The sequence below is a fragment of the Musa acuminata genome, chromosome BXJ3-8, assembly GCF_036884655.1.
Source record: "Musa acuminata AAA Group cultivar baxijiao chromosome BXJ3-8, Cavendish_Baxijiao_AAA, whole genome shotgun sequence".
Taxonomy (NCBI): Eukaryota; Viridiplantae; Streptophyta; class Magnoliopsida; order Zingiberales; family Musaceae; genus Musa; species Musa acuminata.
The window spans coordinates 43,854,622-43,872,644 of NC_088356.1; the positions used below are offsets into that span (position 1 = coordinate 43,854,622).

An 18,023-nucleotide genomic window follows, 5' to 3' on the forward strand; every position below is an offset into this window, starting at 1 on the left:
AAAGAGTCTGACTCGTCCAGATAACTGCTCTCTGATTTTCTATAAGATGTTATGCCCCACAGAAGCTTCCTGTTTCATCTTGGACAGAAGTATTTTCCAAGTGCATGGTCTCTGTTATCAGGCTGTATCCAGATACCCTTGAATTATTAGCATCATACTGGTGACTGAAGTAATAAACTTGACATTTTTGTCCAAAACAAATTTCTGCAAAATTTTGCTTTGCAGTTTTGTATTGAATTATAGGATATAGTTATTTTCGGACTTGTTCATAGACAAGATGCCTATAATAATTATAATTATGTGCATTGTATTATCTGTGAGTGCTTGCAGTGTTTTCTATAAAAAAATGGATATTACAATAAATTGGAGATTACACAAGAATATTTATGCATATGGTTGGTAAATGCTAGAACTCTCAACATAGATCAAAACTTTGCTTGCCATATCTGAACTTTCTGTTCATTATTATTTTTGTTGCAGGCAGAAAACATAATGCTGGTAGAGAAACAAAAAGTTGAAAAAGATCAAAACACTCAACTTCGAAATCAAATTGCTCACCTATTGCAACTGGAACAAGAACAGAAAATGCAGATCCATGAACGTGATGTTGCTATTAGTACTTTACAGGTTAAATCTTGAACAATCATCGAGCTTTTCTACCTCATTTGTTCTCTTTTTTCCTATAAATCTTTGATTTTTGATTTTGTTACTCGATACTAGGTTGTGTACAGATTATGCATCAAATGCTCTATAAAAATAATTCCTCCATCTTTTCTTACTTGCAGTCTTATTGAGAACTATTCTTTGATTTTTCTATTTTTTTGTGTTTAATTGGCTAAATATCTTCATTTCCTTTGCTTAGATTTTGCTCGTTTGTATTCTTATTATCTTCTTTAGCTATACTTAATAGTTTATTAGCCTTGTTTATAGCTGTTAATCTCTGAAAGCCTCCTCATTAGAAGCAAGCAAATCTGAGCTAAGTGATCTCTTCTTGGGAACCGACAATTTAAACCAAATCAACTATTCTAATTTTTGAATCCTTCTACCGCTTATATATATCCTGTTTGTATTGCCTTGATTTTCTTTTTCTTTGTGCTGTCAATTTTCTTTTGTTTTTTCTGTTTTTTTAGTCATCATACCTTCATCATCATAATTTTATGTTAATCTAACCTTTTCTTTAGGCTAGTGCATGTAATTGGATGTTGAGGCTTTCTAGATTTTAAGAAGTACTAAAGTAGACATCATTAAGCACAAGATTTTCTCCTACGGAATTTTGAAGCAAATGGCTATACTTGATACTGCTGTATCTTTGTTTGTTGGAGGACAATGTGACACAAAATGTATTTTTTTCCTTTTATAACTTTTACATATCATAAAAATATCATCTGTCTATAAGCTTCATTGTATTACTAGCTTTCATTGGACTTATTTGATTTATCATACTTCTTGCCAATTTATTGCAACAAGTATCTGGCTGAAATCTAATATATTACAGTATGACTAGAAAATAAATATACTGGTTATTAAATTGAAGTTCTGAATCTTTGTTGATTTCTCACTTCTTGATGTCAATACTCAAACAATATGAAATGATCTTTGGTCAGTGCCTTTTGTGAATTCAGACTTCTTGCAAATCTATAAGAGATAAGTTAAATAATAAGCTGTGTTATTTGTGCATATTGGATACTGAGTAAGTCTTCATTGCTTTATTTGTGGTAGTACTTATCTGCCTCTACTCTTTTAGTTCATGTTCCATATCCTTTCCCCTTACAGGTGCTTAGGTTTTAAACTGCCAAAGGTTTGTATTTATTTTTGAGTTTAACTGCAAAATCATGCTATTAAGAATCTTTTGGATGACATAAATATGCATGTTTTCTGAAATGATCATGGTTTACTCTGCCGCTCTATGGCATTTTGAACATCTTGCTTGTTGTTCTGAAGACTAGATAATGGGGATTGATGATGTAAATATCCATGGTATCTGAAATGACCATGATTTTGCTTATTAAGTTTAAATACAGTCTATATAATTCTGACATGTTCCTCCTCATCATATAGGCCAGAATAAAGGGGATTGAGTCTCAACTTAATGAGGCCCTTCAATCAAGTGATACCAGATCAACTAGCAGATCTGAGACTGGGTCCACAGGGGTTGTTTCAACCCCAAAGACAGCAGAGGATGGTGCTGACTCTTCACAGGTCATAAAGAAACTTGAAGAAGAGCTGTCAAAGAGGGACGCACTTATTGAGGTTTGCTTAATTGTTTTTATAATAGTCTTTCTTACATGACATTGTTTTCTGAATATGAGCTTGAAAGGTCTATTTAGGTACTGTAGAAGGAATGCTGCTGTACAGTTTTGGCTTTTGTTGCCGATGAATATATTTCTTTACATCTAAGCCTTTTGTTTTGCTTTTCTTCTAGACAGTTCCATTGATAGGAAAACTATGGTGATCTACTATATGGTTCATGGGTTTAATTTGCAACCATGAAGGTAGATCTTCCTACATGCCAACTAGATTCGTGGGTCTTATGATAATCCCTCTTTACCTAAGTTTGTCTTTGCTGGAGGTTAAACCAGCCTAAGTGGATTGACGTAGAATAATGACCTAAAGCACAGACATCTTGTAGGTTGTCTTTTCTTTCTTTTTCCTTTTGCTTTTTTTTTTTGCAGGCGCCGGTTGGCGTATCATAGACCACCTAGAGGAAGAGAACTGCCATAGAGGGCAAAATGGAGGACTAACTGGTTTGGTATAGGTTGTCCTTTTGAAGTTTATGTTGTGCTCCTCTATATCATCTTCCCTGCTTTGTAAAAGCTTGGAAATTCCAAGGAGTAATGTAATTGATGTAGGTACTGTTAAATGTTTGTTTGTGATCTCATCAACCAGTAGGATATGTTAACTAAAATCATAGGCATGAGAGGATGCTGTGTTTTGGTGTCTGTTATATGTGAGAATTGAATGTCAAATATTTAGTTGATGAACTAGCATTAGAGTTAATGGTTCGATGAGGTGTAGTGACTCTTTGGAGTTTGGTTTATGACATTCTTCGAGATTTTAGATTAAACAATAGCTTCTGCTTTGCTGAATTTTGTTTTCTTCTCCACATTGGTTTGAAGGTCTTCTGTTATAAGTTGTCTACATTGTTATGATGCATGATTTAGACTCTCGATAGCAACAAAAAAAAGGAACAAAGAAAAAAAAGGATGTAACAGAAGTTATTTGTCAAAACAGGTTTTTTTGGACTCTTTGCTTACTACAAATCATACCAACAGTTGGTTGTGTTTTGTTGTTGTTAATTTTGAAATGGTTGCAGTTCCATTTTTGTCCTTGAATCTATTCTTGCATATTGGGGAGAACACATCTTGTTGGATGAGGATTTGGGTATTTACTATCAAGATGTCTGGAAACTACAGTATAATCATTGTTATTATATACTGGAAAATAGAATATGTCTATTTTGTGTTAGAAACGAATTTTTAGTTACAACAATCATATTGTGATGGTTGACATTTTTTTCTCCTAATATTCTAACTACTACATGTGCTTCATTTGGATCATCCTCTTTGCCCTAAGATAAGGGATCAAAAAAAATAATTCTATTGTTTATTCACCTTTTTTGACCTAGTTCTGCATAAGCCAAAATTGAGGCTCTTACTTGGAGAGAGATGTAATTGCTATTTCTTGCAATAAACACAAGTATACTTCATCTTCAGTTTATTTTAGTCAGTTCCATAATCCATTTTTTTAAGCTTTCAATTGGGATCTGAGGGAGAAAGTCTGTTCACATTATTTATCTGTGCCTTAATCAAAATTTTGTGTGCTCTCTTGTTCTGTCCTTCATCTGCTCGATAAGTTTATTTGTACTTGTAGCTCGTGTAGTTACTTCTCTTTGTTGTTTATGCCTTCTTCAGACCGGCACAGTTAGTTCATACGTGCATGCTTTCTAGGTACCCTACAGAGTTTCTTGTATTACACCTATTGACTCTTGAATTGTGATACATTTGGTAGGATCTGTGCTTGTTGCTGTGTACATACACATTATGGTCTAACATCATTTTTTGCTTGCCATGCTTTATGATTTCCAGTTAAATCTATGCGTCTCTGAAGCATGTGCATAAAGATGAAAATTCACTATGACATGATAAAAAATAATGATATGTTTAAACTTGAATCAATGGGACACAATACAACATGGTGATGATGGCAAAATAATTTAATGGATAATGTTGCCTGCAATAAACCTTGACATTTATTTAGAGGGATGGTGCATATAGGTATAAGATGATAATTATAACACTGAGTAAGAGAGGGAGCCTTAGATTGGTAATAATGTCTTTCCTTGTGGACCTTGCTGAACAAGGTTCGAGTCATGGAAATAGCCTCTCTGCTTGTATTGTTGAGGCTATGTAGACTAACCCTCCTGAGACCCTGCTTTGGTGGGAGATAATTCACTAATCTGTTCCCTTATTGATGAGTATGAAAAAGCTACTGTTTTACCAAAGTTATACAATTTCTCCAAATGCAGCTCTTGACGTAAATACTCATCTGTGAAACTTATAATTTTCAAGGAGACAATCTTATGTCATTGGTATTATTGTGCAATATATGCAGTTCTTTCAATTGTATGATTTCTTTGGTTACAGCTAATGCGTCAAGAGTTTACTCTATGTGGATTAGTTTAATGAAAGATGCTCATGCATGCATACAAATTTGTGCATGATGTGTACATTTTTTTCATGATAAGTGTGTCTCTTAAATTCCACTTCACTGATTCCTTAACCTTGAGTTAATTTATGATTTCATTTTATTATTTGTTCAGTGTTTTTGCTTTATGTACAATATGGTTCTTTACATTGATGCTGGGTTGCCAGTTAATTCTAGTTTGATTTGTATGAATTGCAGAAATTGCATCAAGAGAATGAGAAGCTATTTGACAAACTCACCGAAAAGTCATCATTTGGTGGATCACCTCAGGTTTGTTGTGAATTTTTTATAGAGAATGACTTGTAAAACTTTTCTTGTTGATTCCAACTATTATGGCAGTTTTTATCGTTCAAATGGATTTCATAATAGTATAACTTATTATTGTTCATTTTCTTGATGAACCAAAATATAAATCTTCAGACTCACTTTTGAATGTCTTTTCATTGAAGTGATGCTTTTGAGATCATCCAATTACAAGTAGTAAGACCACCATTTTGAATATTTGTATTTATTGGTCCAACCACAAGCCATTATACAGACTACAGATATCCACTTATTACATTTACCATATCAGATGTACCATCCAATAATGTTACCATTGCTGAGCTGTATCGGGTGGGAAGCCTACTTCCGATGTAGGTACCCTCCCCATCATTTTCCTCTCTTTCTCAGTTGATTCCTCTTTTCCTTCTTTTTTATCCAACAGCTTCCTTTTTTCTTTTGATTTCTTCTCCAAATTGCTACTTGTTTGCAACAAGTTTCACAAAATATCTTGAGTTTGGAGCCTTTCTTTCTTTCTGTGGGTCAGATTACTTGAGAGGAAGCTTGTTTTTTTTTTTTCCAAATCAAGATAAATCTGAAATTTTCCACCACGTCTATATTTATTTTCTTCCTAAGAAGGCTTTTTTGCTTAGGTTAGGGCTAAAATTTCTAATTTTAAGCATGCACAATTCAGTTGAGGCTGGATCTACTTGTGTTTCGTGTAGTTCTATTTGAACTAAAACTAGATCTGCATTGTTCTATGCTATATTTTTGTTACACTCGACCTAGATTAGCAATTCAGCATAAATTTGTGTTAGATCTGTATATATTTTATTAGATGTCCACACAAATTGACATAGATCCGCATAGTTAGGTCATATTTTCATGGCTCAATTCTGAATTTGTTACTTGCGTTCAAAACTTGATACTTAGTGCCTATTAGAAAATGACAGCAAAGCAATAAAATGCCAAGCTGGAGTGGCAGCATGCCAAATTGTTTGGAGCAACATCATCATTCACCGTGTATCCACTACTAATATGTCGGTTGTGGTGAATGAATAATAAGGCTGTAGTAAGAATTTGATCAGCGGATTTTCTGACATGATCAAATGTACTAGGGATGTTCAAGTCATTAGAGGAAGATTTCAAGGCAAACAGAAATCCTTAAAGCAAAAGCAACAAGCATTGAAGGGAGGAACTTAATATTTGTGGCCATATGAAGTCCTATTCGATTAGCATAGGGTGGGGGGTCTGATATTAATGATGACCCTGAGTTTGTTGCCAGATTTTGTACATATATGATGTCCTATCATATGAATGAGGAAGCCATGAGACAAGGCATGCATTTTATCCACCTTATTATGACATGGACTTGGCAGTGGTAACAACGGTGACAATGGTGTTAGACCTATTGCAGCCTTTGTGTCAGCTTAGATTTTATATGTGACCTAAGATGTCGACAATTGGCCCTTGTTAGTCGAATCTGAAGCTTGACTCGTAGCAACAATATAGCCAATACAGTGATGACAATTTTGTTGCTTAATGGTCATTATGGTGCCATCACACAAAACAAGTTCCACATTTGCAAATGTGGTAGCCCTATGTTCCTAGTAGACTAAGTGGTTAGTATGTTTGAAAGTGCTTGTTTGAGGGAATGAGGTTACATTCAATCGTAGAACTCATTCTTGAGTTGGTTAGTCGATTGTCGGTTAATATCCCTTGTTTGTTGTTGTGGAACGGAAAGTAGTGATTTTTTTTTTCTATGTTTTTCTTAGGTGTTGAGGGCACAAATAAATATCTATCCATTAAATTTAATGACCAAGATACTATGACCATACTAGCTTGATTCAATAGTAACACAATCGCCTATCAGTTTGACAACTGGCGGTACCATCGCTTATCAGATTGACACTGGGCAGTACCATCGCCCGGTCTGACTGACACTGGGCGGTACCACCGCCCATACACTGCTTGGGAGATCGAGCCTCAAGCGATTCTAGCGTTGCCATCGCTTGACCTGGCTCTAGGTCATTGAGTGGGCCAACCAGTAGGTCCAATTCAGCCCTAATTCAGACCCAATTGGCCCATAATTGAGTTGATAGGGTTACATCCAAAACTAACTCAAATTAAGATCTAACTACGACAATTAAGACTCGACCAATTACAAGACGAGAAATCCAAGTTGTCCGGTACGTAATTTGTTAATCCGAACTCCCGACGAACTTCCGGCGCATCGTCCGAACCTTCAGCATATCGCCCGATCTATCGGCACGTGGACTCCCACAACATTCGATCTTGGCGCAACGTTCGATTCTTCTAACCCGATGCTCGATCTTTGATTCCGGCCCAACGTCCGATTCTTCTATTTTAATTGTTTTGTCTTTTCATGATTGTGGTTAGTCATGCATCACTTTTCTCAATACATGAATTAGATTATAGACTCATCAATTGATTTCATCATCAAAATCCGAGATTCAACAGATACTACCCCAAAGGCCTATCCAGTCATGTGTCACTCGGGTAGCTCTAGGGTGCTGTGTTAGCTGATACTATGCACTCTACAGAGCTAGAAAACCCTCTAAAATGGTTGCTTGAATGGCTTGATTTTGGATAGTTTTGCCTCTACTTGACGATTGTACACAATTTGTGTTTGCAGGACTAAAACGATCACAAAAGTCAACCAAAACAAGGCTGCTAAGCCTATTGCAAGCCCTTACATGTTATCCAAAATATGAATAAAATTGAAAGACATGAACATACACAAACATTACATCGAACACCCTATGTACAGATTTGCTCATGACATGACGACACTAAATTACTCGCATGTTCGTCTTTCTAACATTTTCTTTGTTATGCAGGCCGTTTGTGGACTGCATAAGGTTTAGGCTGATCCTTTGTGAACGAGTATTGCTTGGGTGCCGCACGTCTTAGGCAATCCTAGCTAAGGATGTGACAACTTGTCTTTGAAACAGACCAACCTTTTCCTGTTTTATTGGTTCTTCCGGACCTGTGCGAGGTTGCATTTAGATTGACTCAGTACGGATGTCCATGCAAGGGTGCCTCATAACTTATGCAATTATAACTAAGTCCGTGATAAATCAACACTATGTGTTGGCTAGATATGGTGCCGGTATCGCACCGAGCTGCCCAAGGATTGGTATCAACACTGGTCCAAGATTCAAAACCATGAGTAAAACATTCCAAGTGCTAAAGCTGAACTGAGTTAGTGATTTTCAGTTTATTGATCTAGGTTGGACTTAGGTTTGATATGGTCAAAACTTTCAGGTTTGGCTAATGGGTTTTGAGTTATCGGATTGGTTATAATCAAGTCATGGGTTTGTGTTTAGGACTAAAGGTTGCAGTCAGCCAACGTGAGTTAAGTTTTACCCTTGTTGTCTTATAACCGGTTTAACTTGAAAGTTTTTATACTGCCAGATGGAGTACTTGCCTTCTTAATGTTTATTCAGGCACTATACAGACAATTAGTTATTTTGTCAAATATCAATGTTATCTGACATTATATTTTGATACCTTGGAAGTGACACTATTTTGGTTTGTCTTTTAAATACTTGACATTGTCAACTAGTTTCATGTTTGTTTAATTACGATGTGAGATTAATCACTATTCTAGTGCAATTGCATTGTCTACCTGTCCTTAGGTGTCAAGCCCTGCTGTTGGGAGAACGGTAGACATCAAGGGAGGAGATCTGAACAGGTACATTTGGCACTTGAATGTCAAGCGTGCATGGTATTCTAGTTTTGCCATATTTATGTATTCTTTACATTTGTGCAGGGGCGAGAACAGCAGAGGACGTTCCACCAATGCCCTTCTGTTACCTGCATCCCAGGATAAGAATGAAAATGCGGGAGCTCTTGTGAAATCAAGTAATGAGAAGATAAAGACAACACCTGCAGGAGAGTATCTTACCGCTGCACTTGCAGATTTCGATCCAGATCAGTTTGAGAGCTTTGCTGCAATATCTGATGGTGCTAATAAGCTTCTGATGCTGGTATGAAATCTTGATAATTCCAAATAAAGCTATGACAATAGTCAAGATTTACCATTTTAAGGTGATATCAATTTACATTTTCTCAACCTGCATGGTGCTTTGCTTAAGCATAATATGATTATTCTGTTGACTTGTGTGAAATTGTATATGATAAATCACATCTTGCACATCAAGTACTGTTTTAAATTGATGGTTAGACGAAATACATGATCCTCTTTGTATTTTCGAATATTTTCTACCGGGACTCTATGAGATATTTGTTGTTTTATTCAAGGTTTTTAATTTTGTACTATATCGATGTACCGAGCTTTGCTCGGTATGGTATGGTATGGGGTACTGAGCGGTATACCAGGGCATATTGAGCGGTACAAATAAAAAATATATAAAATCTTTCGAAAATACCTTAAAAATAAAAGAAAATTGAGATAAAAATTTTAAATTAGAAATAAATAAACATTAGTATACACAATAACATCCCGAAGCCCTCCAAGGTGGAGACACGGCCAAGGCCAAGGTTGTTGCTCTCGATAAAAGAGCCTCAAAACCCTTAGCCTTCCTTCTTCTCCTCGTCACCTCGATTGTGGCCAAGGAGATCCTCGACCCCTACCCCAATTACTTCGCCTTCACCAAGTACCTCACCGACCTGAAGCTCATCAACGTGATCAACAGTCGCCAGACCATCACCGTCCTCGTCGTCGACAACACTACCATCTCCCCCATCTCATCCCTCCCCATCGACAAGAGCAAGATTGCCATCTTCGCCCACATCCTCCTCGACTACTACGACCCCTACATCTTCAACCAAAACCTCAACAAGTCTGCTCTCCTCCCTACCCTCGTCGGCGGCTCCATGAACTTCAACGAGCTCCCTAGCGAGCAGATGGTGTTTGGGTGGGCCACGTTCGGTGCTCCCCTCAAATCCAACCTGATCAACGTCATCGAGGCTAGGGCGAACAACTTGTCGGGGCCCAAAGCTTGATACCGCCCGGTAGCAGGTCGTTTGCGTGTCGGTCTGCTGGCAGACTGGTATGTATCACCCGTACCGGGCGGTATGGTACGGTTTTGCAAACTCTGGTTTTATTTAACCAATATGACATCTTCTATGCTTATGGAATATCATAGTAGGTGTGCTTTTTATAGAGGATAAAAGTGAAATGTTTAATACAACTTTGGCAATCCCTATTAGATCTAACTATATATGCTTATTAGTTATTATTATCCTGGCTCTTGCTATTGCAGTGAGTTAATTTTCTATAATGATTTAGACCAGTCGATGATGCTGCAATTGGCACCTTCCAGAGCCATGTTTGTGAGGGTATGACTTCATACTGGAGGAGTTAGTGTCTTGTTGTTGGAAGATCTTAAGTAACTGCAGCAGGTTCATGAGCCTTCATACTTTTTAACATGGTATCAAGTAGTTATAGTCATGGAATATATGTTGGAAGTAGAGTTTTGCAAAAAACTTTTCAGATGTTTATTTTCATTCTTTGTTGTTTGTAGCAAGGTTTTAGACTCTTGATCGTATCAGTTGGTGCGGATTGGTAATTAACTCAACTGGGTATCAATATCAAAAAATATAGCATGATGCATGTATAATACCTTTTAATTTTATTTTAATTTTTTATTCAATGATACTAGGTTCTATAGATTGGCATACCATTCAAAATACAGTTACCATAATGGTCTGGTAAGTTATAGAAATCAATATTGGACAGAGAGTTAAATCCAAGTCCCTATTATGTGTGGTGTCTAGTGTTCAGTTTGTCATGCTCTTTAAACATATAAATTAACTGGTTTTGCACAGGCATTTATTTCATGGGAACTACATGCTGATAGAATTTCTATATTGCAGGTTTTGGCAGCAGTTATCAAGGCAGGTGCTGCACGGGAACATGAAATACTTGCTGAAATCAGAGATGCTGTTTTCTCATTCATCCGCAAAATGGAACCAAAGAGGGTTTTGGATACCATGCTAGTTTCGCGCGTTAGAATTTTATATATAAGATCTTTGCTTGCTAGATCACCAGAGCTGCAAACTATCAAGGTTTCCTATCACCCTGTTCCACCTTAATTGCCAGAAGTTTCTGACTGAATAGTCATCTTTCTTGTTAGTTCAAATGCTTTGACCATGTGTCGCTTCTTTTAGCAGGTTTCACCAGTGGAACGATTCCTAGAGAAGGCCAATAGTGGCCAAAGTAGAAGCTCCAGCCGTGGTAGTAGTCCTGGTAGATCTCTAGTTCATTATGATTCAAGTGCAAGGACTGTTTTAGCCGATGAACAAATCCATGGCTTTAAGGTTAATATAAAACAAGAAAAGAAGTCTAAGTTCTCATCCATTGTCTTAAAGCTTCGAGGGATTGATCAGGTATGGATAATAACATGGTGAGGAAACTGTGCAGTTTTTAGTATTTTGCTGATAGCTTATATTGCTTGATCTGCCAAGTATTCTTATGTGTACTTTTAGGAGACATGGAGGCAGCATGTTACTGGAGGAAAGCTCCGAGAAATAACTGAGGAAGCCAAATATTTTGCAATTGGAAATAAAGCTCTTGCTGCACTGTTTGTTCATACACCAGCGGGTGAGCTTCAGCGCCAAATCCGGTCATGGCTTGCAGAGAATTATGATTTCCTGTCTGTTGCTGGTGTTGATGCCGTTGGTGGAACAACAGCTGGCCAATTAGAACTTCTTTCAACTGCTATTATGGATGGATGGATGGCTGGTCTTGGTACTGCACGGCCGCCTAGTACTGATGCTTTAGGCCAACTTTTATCTGAGTACACCAAGCGGGTTTATTCATCACAGTTGCAACACCTGAAGGTGCTTATTCTAACTGTAATTATTTCTACATATATTTGAAGTTGGTGTGGCCAATCCTGTTTATGTGTAGTTCGATGTGTCTCAATACTGGAGGTTTTTGTTATAACATCCGTTGAGATATTTTAACATTGCTTGGTGTTGGTTTTATGCTGGTGTATTCTCTCATTCTTTTTTGCCATTGTATGTTTAAGGAACTTCTAGTGGTTGCTGCTTACTGTTGCTTTAACTTTAAAAGGTTAGTCCGAAACTGTATGGGACAGACTGGTGGTGAAGAACATAGTTTTGCGTAGGAATTATAGACCTTATGTAAGCCACCTAAGGATTTAGGTTAACATTGCTTGGAATGTTCAACATGATCGATTGATGAAACTTTGATCTGAGACGATCACCTAAATGTCAAAAAACTGTCTAAGAGAATGCATTATTATATTAACTTAGATGAAGGTGCCAGATTACTGTAATTTAAATGGAAATACAGGTAGCTGTGGTAAACTGTTTCCATTCATTGTCAGCTTTGCTATAATATCTGTTCCGAGGCAAGGGGAACCTCCTTGCCAATAATTTTATTTATCTTAGATCTGTCGAATAGTTGATTTCCTTTGAGGTGGTCTACCTGAATAACCGATTGCAGGTTGTCTTTTTTCAATGGTGTGCTTAGTGATCATCCTTATTCATTCTTTCGCTCTTTTTTCTTTTGTTTTTCCTAGGTTCCCATCCTTCGTTAATATGAAAATTAGTAGTAGGTGTTCTATAACTTGTTAAGCATATTAATCAGTCAACATTCATTTTCTCGTATATAACTTTAATATTTGGCTATCTTGTCTTCTAATGATTATAATTGCAAGGCAAACATGCATAAAATATTGTGTCTTGACAAGTCTATTGAAACTCTTGAAGTAGGGAAGTGGAGAGTTTTCAATGATACATAATCATTGAAGAAAGAGATATCGTGAGACTTATTTGCTTGGATGATTTACAGCAATGACAATTCATACAGAACCATAATCTTTAAGTTGGTAATTACTAAAAGGCAGTATATAGCAGAAAAAAGAAAAAAAAGAAACAGATGGGTCATCATCTGGAAACTTTCATGAGTCTTTCTTCAACATTCATGTTCAGATGTTCTTGATTTTTTGAAGATAATACTAACACGTTTGACCGGTTACCATAAGTGATAATATTTTAATTTGATTCCCAATCCAAGTTAAGATGCTTTAATATTTTGGACTTAGATGCTAAAAGAGAATTTGATAAAGCATAGAGTACCTCAGCAGAATCATTGTTATTGATTGGGAAGTTTGTATTGAGAGAATTTGGTGTATTGTTCATCTTTTCATGTCTTCATTATATGAGGAGCCAATCTATTTATTCTCCTTTCTAATTGGTACTTCTTTCTTGCGCTTATTTCTTTGACATTAGTCTTTGGTGTATTATCTACTTGTGCTGAATTTATGCTGTTTTATGCATGAATATTACATGTGTGAATTGCAGGTATACATATTTTTTTATGCATGCCTTTATACTTGAATTTGTCCGTGGTGACCACCCATTATCCTTTTATAGCATATTCAAATATTACCAGACAGGTTTAGAATATTGGCATTCTTAGTAAATTTACTGCCAACAAGTAAGGATTTGCATATTTACGTTCAATTGCCTAATTGAAAGTTTTCTTACTATGTTTGTTCATAGGACATAGCAGGTACTTTGGCAACAGAGGAAGCTGAGGACCTAGCCCATGTCAGTAAGTTGCGCTCGGCTTTGGAATCTGTTGATCACAAGAGAAAGAAGGTATTGGATGCACAAACCACCTCGTGTAGGAAGTACTTGCAAAATCTTGGTTTAATTATGAGCTTATCCATTATCACAATGATGCGTTAGTTGATATTGGCTGATGTTGTACTGTAACGATACCTGTATATTGTTCATTCAATCAAAAGAGATCCACTTCCATATTATTACTTAACCTGATAATGGCATCAAGGAACAACCATACTCCATGCAAGTATTTGCTACTGGAATTATGATCTCCTAGATCATATAGAAACAACCTTATCATGGCACCAAGCCCTACCCTTTCAATAGTTCAGCTAGTCTTAAAGAAAATTTCATGTACTAGGTTGTGGTTCTTATTTAATTCTTTTAGATATTGGAGCACTCAATTTTTTGCCAACATAATAGTTTTTTTCATAAGATTCTCTTGGCCTTATTTCTATACTACTCTCCATAAGAATAATGATATCAATTTATCAATGCCATATTGTATCACATGGTGTTATATATGTTCATATTTGCTAACCTGGTGCATATAAATCATATCTACCAAGAAATTTCTGTTGCTCGAAATATGTTGAACATGTGAAAGATGCTGACTGACATAGAGGTGTGCTGATCAACACCTCAAAATTATATCATGCCATAACACCATCAACTGCTTGAATTTGTACAATTTGAAGGATCTTGGTTACTGTATTTCAGCAAAATCTGTTTTGCTTCTGATGTTACTGGCCTTGTTTTTATTTACTCTATTAGCATGCCATTTTTTATGACATCGTAGTGAGACGTATTTCTGTCATGTCTCTTATAAAATCAAATTTTGGAAACCAGGTTTGGCCATTCGAAATAGGAGATCATTTTGATTTACCAAATAGGATTTTGGTGAAAGATTCTGAAAAAAATCTAAATAAACTTAAAAGAAGACCTGAATTTCTTTTGCTTTTTTTGTTTGTTTCGTCAAAGCCCTGGACTAGTCTGTCTTGAATTTTTGGATGTTTCAGATTTCTTTGGTCAATTCTGATTTGGGACTTCCGAATCATGTGTACTAAGAGATCAACCATCCTATGTTAGGCACACTGCTCCTTTTTATTTTAAGTGGCAATGTTGGTTCTTTCTTTTAAAGGCCCCAATGCACTTTTTGGGTCTCTCGCAAGAGCGTCTCCATAGATATCCATTGCCAAACTGCCCAGTCATCCACTTCACCTTGGGTACTTGTCCGTCTTGTCCTCCTTCCTCTTCCTCCTTTTTCTTCCTCTTCTTTTTCTGTCTTCCCTCCCTCATCAGCAGAAAGGTACCACATTGTTAGAACCCTTGCAGATTCTAAACTTGGGGTTGATCTCTTTAGGGGATCGGTCTCCTTGGAACTCTATAGGGGTTCCTCCCTCCAAGTTGCTGCTCAAAGGCTGCAAAAAAGATTCATCTATTGCTTATCAAAAGAGAAGGAATACATGGCTATTTATAGGGCTTCTAAACCCTAACTCCTAATATGACTCCTACTTAAGACTTTTACTTCTAACCAACTCCTAATAGGACTCCTAGTCAAGACTCTTATTCCCTTACAACTCCTAATTCTTCTCTAAGAAAACATCTCCTACATGAATGCCCCTCACAATTAGGACTCTCCTAGCTAGAGTCCTAACAGAATGTCCCTCTCAATTAGGACTCTCCTAGCTAGAGTCCTAACATTTTTACATGAATGTCCCTCTCAATTAGGACTCTCCAAGCTAGAGTCCTAACAGACCCGCCCTCTTCAAATCAGCCTTGTCCTCGAGGCTGATGATTCATGAATTCTAGGAATTTGATCTTCAAGTCGTCATAGTTCTCCCAAGTGGCATCTTCTTTTGGTAGGTTCGCCCACTGTATTAGCACTTCATTAGTGGGTCGTCGTCGTCGAGTCACGATCCGTCGATCAATAATGGCACTTGGCTGGGTCTGGAGTTCTCTTTGGGTAGTCATATTTGGTGGGTGGCTTTGGGCTGTCTCCAAGCACCTGTTTAAAACTTCCGGTTGGCTGTTGGTTTGTGGGTGATATGTCGTACTCCTTTTCAATTTAGTACCCTGCATATAGAATAACTTTGTCCAAAATCTGCTATTGAAGATGCAAGTAGAATTTGTCACAAGCACAATGCGTCCCTTATAGTGTAATTCTTTTGAGTCCCAATTGTAGTGAGCCATGGGGCTTGGTGCTTCCTCCAATTTTTTTATAATCTTACTAGTATCTGAATCTTCCTGCCATTCCATCTTAATATCCTCAAGGAAGTCGCTGGTCGAAAGTGAAACGGTCGAAACTTCAACTTGCTCGGGTAGCTGCGAAAGCGCATCTGCAAGAACATTCTCTTTCCCCTTTTTGTAAGTTATTTCAAAATCAAATCCAAGAAGTTTTGTTACCCATTTTTGCTGCTCGGGGGAAGATATCTTCTGCTCCAAGAGATATTTTAGGCTTTTATGGTCGGTCTTGATTTGAAAGTATCGCCTGATCAAGTACAATCTCCACCTCGTTGCTGCGCGCACAATGGCGAGCATCTCCTTATCATATGTTGACATATTTTGATCGGAGGGAGATAATGCCTTGCTAGTGTATGCGAGTGGTCGACCATCTTGCATGAGAATGGCTCCAATTCTGACTCCAGATGTGTCGGCCTCAATAATGAATGGTCGGTTGAAATCTAGTAGTGTTAGCACCGGCGTCGTCGTCATGGCTGCCTTAAGTTTGTCGAAGGCAGCGGAGGCTCTGTCCAACCATTGAAAGACATCTTTTTCTAGTAAGGAAGTAAGTGGTGCACTGATCTTTCCATAGTTTTTCACGAACTTGCGGTAGTAGCTTGTTAAACCCAGAAAGCCATATAGCAATTTTATTTTTCTCGGGGTCAGCCAGTTTTGCATTGCTCCAATTTTGAAGGGGTCCACCGTCACACCTTCCTCTGATATGATATGCCCAAGATATCCCAACTTTTGTTGAAGAAAGTAAAAATTTCTAGTGGCCATTGTGTGTTCGAAAGGCGGTTTTCGGTATGACTTCTTCGTACACTCGTATTTGATAATACCCGGATCAAAGGTCCATCTTTGTGAAGATTTGTGCTCCCTTTCATATAGCAATTCATCTAGTACTGGAATAGGGTATTTATCCTTGATAGTTATGCCATTGAGAGCTCGGTAATCAACGCATATTCGCCATGTTCCGTCCTTCTTGTGTACAAGTAGCACCGGTGAAGAGTAGAGGTTGCAACTCGGCCGAATAACTCTTGTTTCGAGCATCTCTTTTATAATCCTTTTTATTTCATCCTTCTGGAGATGTAGATACTGATATGACCAAGTATTTACTGAAGATTTGTCTGGAAGAATCGTTATACAATGATCATTGCCGACGGGTAAGAGGTAGGTTGCACGGTTCGTCAAATATATTTGAAAATTCAGCAAGCAAAGGAAGTAGATTTGGATCTTCAAATTCTATTGGCTCTCCCTTAGTTTGCTGCTCAAGTTGTACCAAAAAGCCACTGCATGCTTTATGCAAAACATTCTTCATTTGTTGTGTGCAAATCGTTGTTATGTCGCCCCCACGTTTCCCGTGCAATGTCACCTGTTTCTCCTTACTGTAAAATTTCATAATTAGTTTCATAAAATTCCAGAAAATATCACCTAATGTCGTCAACCATTTAATTCTGAGCATGGCCTCATGATTGTTAAGAGGGAGAAGGAAGAAATCTGCAATTATCTCTTGGTCCTTCAGCAATAGTTTCTCCTGCGGGCGCCTACGATCACAATTCAAAATCCGTCCGTTGATGACCTTAACATCAAACCTGCAGCGATTCTCGATAGGTAATGCTATCCGAACAACAAGCTTACTATATAGGAAGTTAGTAGTACTGCCCGTGTCGATGAGAACAGTGATCGGTTGTTGTTTGAGAAGGCCTCCAACTTTCATCGTTTGCGGGTTTGAGTAGCTGGCTAGTGCGTGTACTGTAACATCAGTCGGTTGTGGCTCTTCTTCCGCATCTTCTTCTTCATGTTCAAGGCTCTCTTTTGGATGTTCAATGACCTCTTCTTCTATCGATTCAATCATAAGAAGTCCTCCTTTACTACAGCGATGCTCACGGCTCCACGGCACGTCACAATGCCAACATAACCCCTTCGCATATCGCTCTCGAAGCTCTTCTCCTGTTAACCTCTTTGGTGCAGGGACTTGGTCGACAGTAGGGGGGGCTAAGGGCTTCAATATTACTGGTTGAGGAGAGACCCTAGTCCTCCGAGCTTCATGGTTCAATTGCTCCTCTTGATGTCGTGCGAAAGAGATGGCTGCCATAAGCGTGTACGGTTGTCGCGCTTTAACTTCTCCTCGGATCTCCGGCTTCAAGCCCTCAATGAAGGTCCTCAATAGCTGTTTTTGAGACCAATCATGATTTTGATTAGATAACCTTTCAAACCTGGTTTGGTACTCCTGAATGGTGGAGGTT

At 37.7% G+C, this 18,023-nt stretch overlaps 1 protein-coding gene across 2 annotated transcripts in view; it reads left to right on the forward strand.

The window, feature by feature from the left end:
* LOC103995217 (kinesin-like protein KIN-14L) overlaps window positions 1-18,023 on the forward strand; it is a 35,314-nt gene that overhangs the window by 12,597 nt on the left and 4,694 nt on the right. For both annotated transcript variants that reach the window (XM_009415753.3, XM_065161597.1), the window contains 9 exons: window positions 481-627; window positions 2,059-2,250; window positions 4,903-4,974; window positions 8,628-8,683; window positions 8,762-8,978; window positions 10,831-11,022; window positions 11,128-11,343; window positions 11,443-11,796; window positions 13,489-13,587. In XM_009415753.3, the coding sequence (XP_009414028.2) occupies window positions 481-627; window positions 2,059-2,250; window positions 4,903-4,974; window positions 8,628-8,683; window positions 8,762-8,978; window positions 10,831-11,022; window positions 11,128-11,343; window positions 11,443-11,796; window positions 13,489-13,587 (1,545 nt within the window). The remainder of the gene's footprint in view (window positions 1-480; window positions 628-2,058; window positions 2,251-4,902; window positions 4,975-8,627; window positions 8,684-8,761; window positions 8,979-10,830; window positions 11,023-11,127; window positions 11,344-11,442; window positions 11,797-13,488; window positions 13,588-18,023) is intronic.